Source organism: Octodon degus, unplaced genomic scaffold, assembly GCF_000260255.1.
Source record: "Octodon degus isolate 3935 unplaced genomic scaffold, OctDeg1.0 scaffold00067, whole genome shotgun sequence".
Lineage (NCBI taxonomy): Eukaryota > Metazoa > Chordata > Mammalia > Rodentia > Octodontidae > Octodon > Octodon degus.
This window is the reverse complement of record NW_004524643.1, coordinates 4,907,575-4,909,903: the sequence shown is the minus strand read 5'-3', so window position 1 is coordinate 4,909,903 and position 2,329 is coordinate 4,907,575. Positions and strand designations below refer to the sequence as shown.

Sequence of the window (2,329 nt, the reverse complement as noted above, 5' to 3'; positions counted from 1 at the left end):
GGGGTTGGAAAACTGTCAGCCATCACATTGTCAACTGTCCACTCATCCAGGCTAAGGATGAGCATGATAAATCTAGAGTCTAAAAGGGGACGTTGGGCACAAATATGTGGTGACTGTTATATGTGACACAGATATCATGGAAGCTCGTGAGGATTTGAGGACATGACCTCCGAAGCCTGACACCAGGGAAGGACAGCTAAATGTCCAAGAAGAGCCAGAGGGATTCCAGGAACTTGTTCACTTAACCTCCCAGAGGTCCCTCTGCCAGGGGACCATATATGGGTACCTAAGAGATGGGGTAGAAGGAGACATAGTTGTGGCTCTACATTCGGGGGCTTTGGGAGGATCCTAGAAAGCACTAACAGGAAGAGGAAGGGGGAAGAAAGAAAACATGGGCAGGTTACTGTTGTGGGCATTTGATGCCTCAATGAGGGGCATCAAAGACAGTCATTTCTGCTTGTCACAGGAGAAAAAGCCGAGATATTTACCCCATCCCTGTCCCTCATTGCTCCCATTCATGGTCTGCACAGACTGAGCCCACTTTTGAGGCCAGAGACAGAGTTGGTTGTTGGCCTACGTGACAACTGAAGGCAGGTGACCTCCAGACTGGGCCACCCAGTGATGGCCAAGGCACCAAGAGTGTTTATGTGGATGCAGGACCATTTCATGAAAACATGTTCCAACTATACCTTTCACTGGGACTCTTGAGAATTCCTTTAGCTTCCTGTACCCCAGTTTCCCCATTTGTAAACTAGAGATGGTAACACTCACCTCTTAGGGAGGATGTAGGATTTTAGGGTTATAGAACCTGTAAAACATCTGGTATAGTGCCTAATCCTCATGGATTCTCAATCCTTATCACCACTCTTTGTAATGATAAAGAGGGAGAGAGAGGTGACTCTTCCTTTTTCCTGCTTGCCCCCCTCTGCAAATGACAATAGTTTTGCCCATTATTTTCATTGGTTTAATAGATGGAGGCCGAAGAAGCTGCTGCTAAAACATCACCAGCAGTGGCCTTGGCAAGCTTACCCGCCGTCTATGACAACGAGACCAACACAGACACCAAAGTGGGAAATAGTACCATCCACGTGCACCGAGAAATTCACAAGGTAAGGGTGGATGTGGCCACACTTCTTCATTTTAACACTAGCATTAACTCCAGGCCTCCTACCAATCTAGGAGGAATTCGTCTCTTAGGCTTTTACATATGTCTCAGCGGTGATGGAGTTGAAACAGAGACCAGTTATACTGCACGGATGGATCCTCTCTGTCTCCTCTGGAGGAACTCAGATATGACGTGTCCCATCTTCAGAACAGAAACGTTTTGTTGCCAAGAGATGAAATACCAACTATAACTGCTCGTCTATCCCAAGTTCTGTAGCAGAGTTTTCACCAACCTACCAACTGTCGAGTATCTGTTGGTCTAGTGTCATGCATGAGGCGCAAGCAGTTTCTTTCCTGGGCTGGGCTGTTGAAGATAATTTTGCCAAGCTAGAGGAGTATGGCAGCAGCCTGGGGTGTGGTGTCTCCAGTGTAGTTTTGGCAGGACTGAGAACAAAGATGTCCATCTGCATTTTCTTGAAGCTATTTAGCGTCCCTGTTGAGGGCTATCTGCTGGCTGTTCTGTTGTGATTATCAAAGAACTTGACCTCTAACCTCATCCAACTCCTCTACTATGGCAAGGCCATGGTAGCTCTCTTGATAGAGGCTTGTGTTTGTTTAAGTACCCAAGTAATTACTTGGTTGAAACAATAGAGATTCTGTACTCTAGAGTGTAAGGGGGTCAACTTTTGTGCACCATTACTTTGATTATAAAGTAACTTTTGTGTGACTCTTGTCTCCTGCATGGCGTTGGGCGCATCTAGCTGGGTCAGCAGGACAGAAGCCCTTGGCAGTGCACATCCAAAGACTGGAGAATGAATCTGAGTCTGAGTGCTATAGTCTTCTCAAAGCCATTTTTTTTTTTAATGTAATTGGTACAGGGTCTCACTGCGCACCTTGGACTCGTAGTGATCCTCTTGTTTTTCAGCTCCCCAGTGCTGGGATTACAGGTGCTCACCACCACGCCCCATCTCTCAAAGCCAGTATTAGCCATCATTTCTGACAGTAATTAGCCAACTGGTTCATCTGCATCTTGAAGTGACTCCTTATCAATGTTGGAATACCTGTGTGTGAGTCCTACCAGTGACTTGTGCGACTTTGAAAAATTATTTACAATTCCTGGCACTCACTAATGGGGCTTATACAATATAGACATCAACATTTATGTTTTAGGATCTTAAGGGTCAGATGACATCAAGTATGTGAAAGGTCATTGTAAACCATAAAG

At 45.7% G+C, this 2,329-nt stretch overlaps 1 protein-coding gene across 1 annotated transcript in view; it reads left to right on the top strand.

Moving 5' to 3' along the window:
• Dkk3 (dickkopf WNT signaling pathway inhibitor 3) overlaps positions 1-2,329 on the top strand; it is a 39,626-nt gene that overhangs the window by 5,346 nt on the left and 31,951 nt on the right. Inside the window, exon 2 of the mRNA XM_004634879.2 lies at positions 972-1,109. Coding sequence (XP_004634936.1) covers positions 972-1,109 — 138 coding nt within the window. The remainder of the gene's footprint in view (positions 1-971; positions 1,110-2,329) is intronic.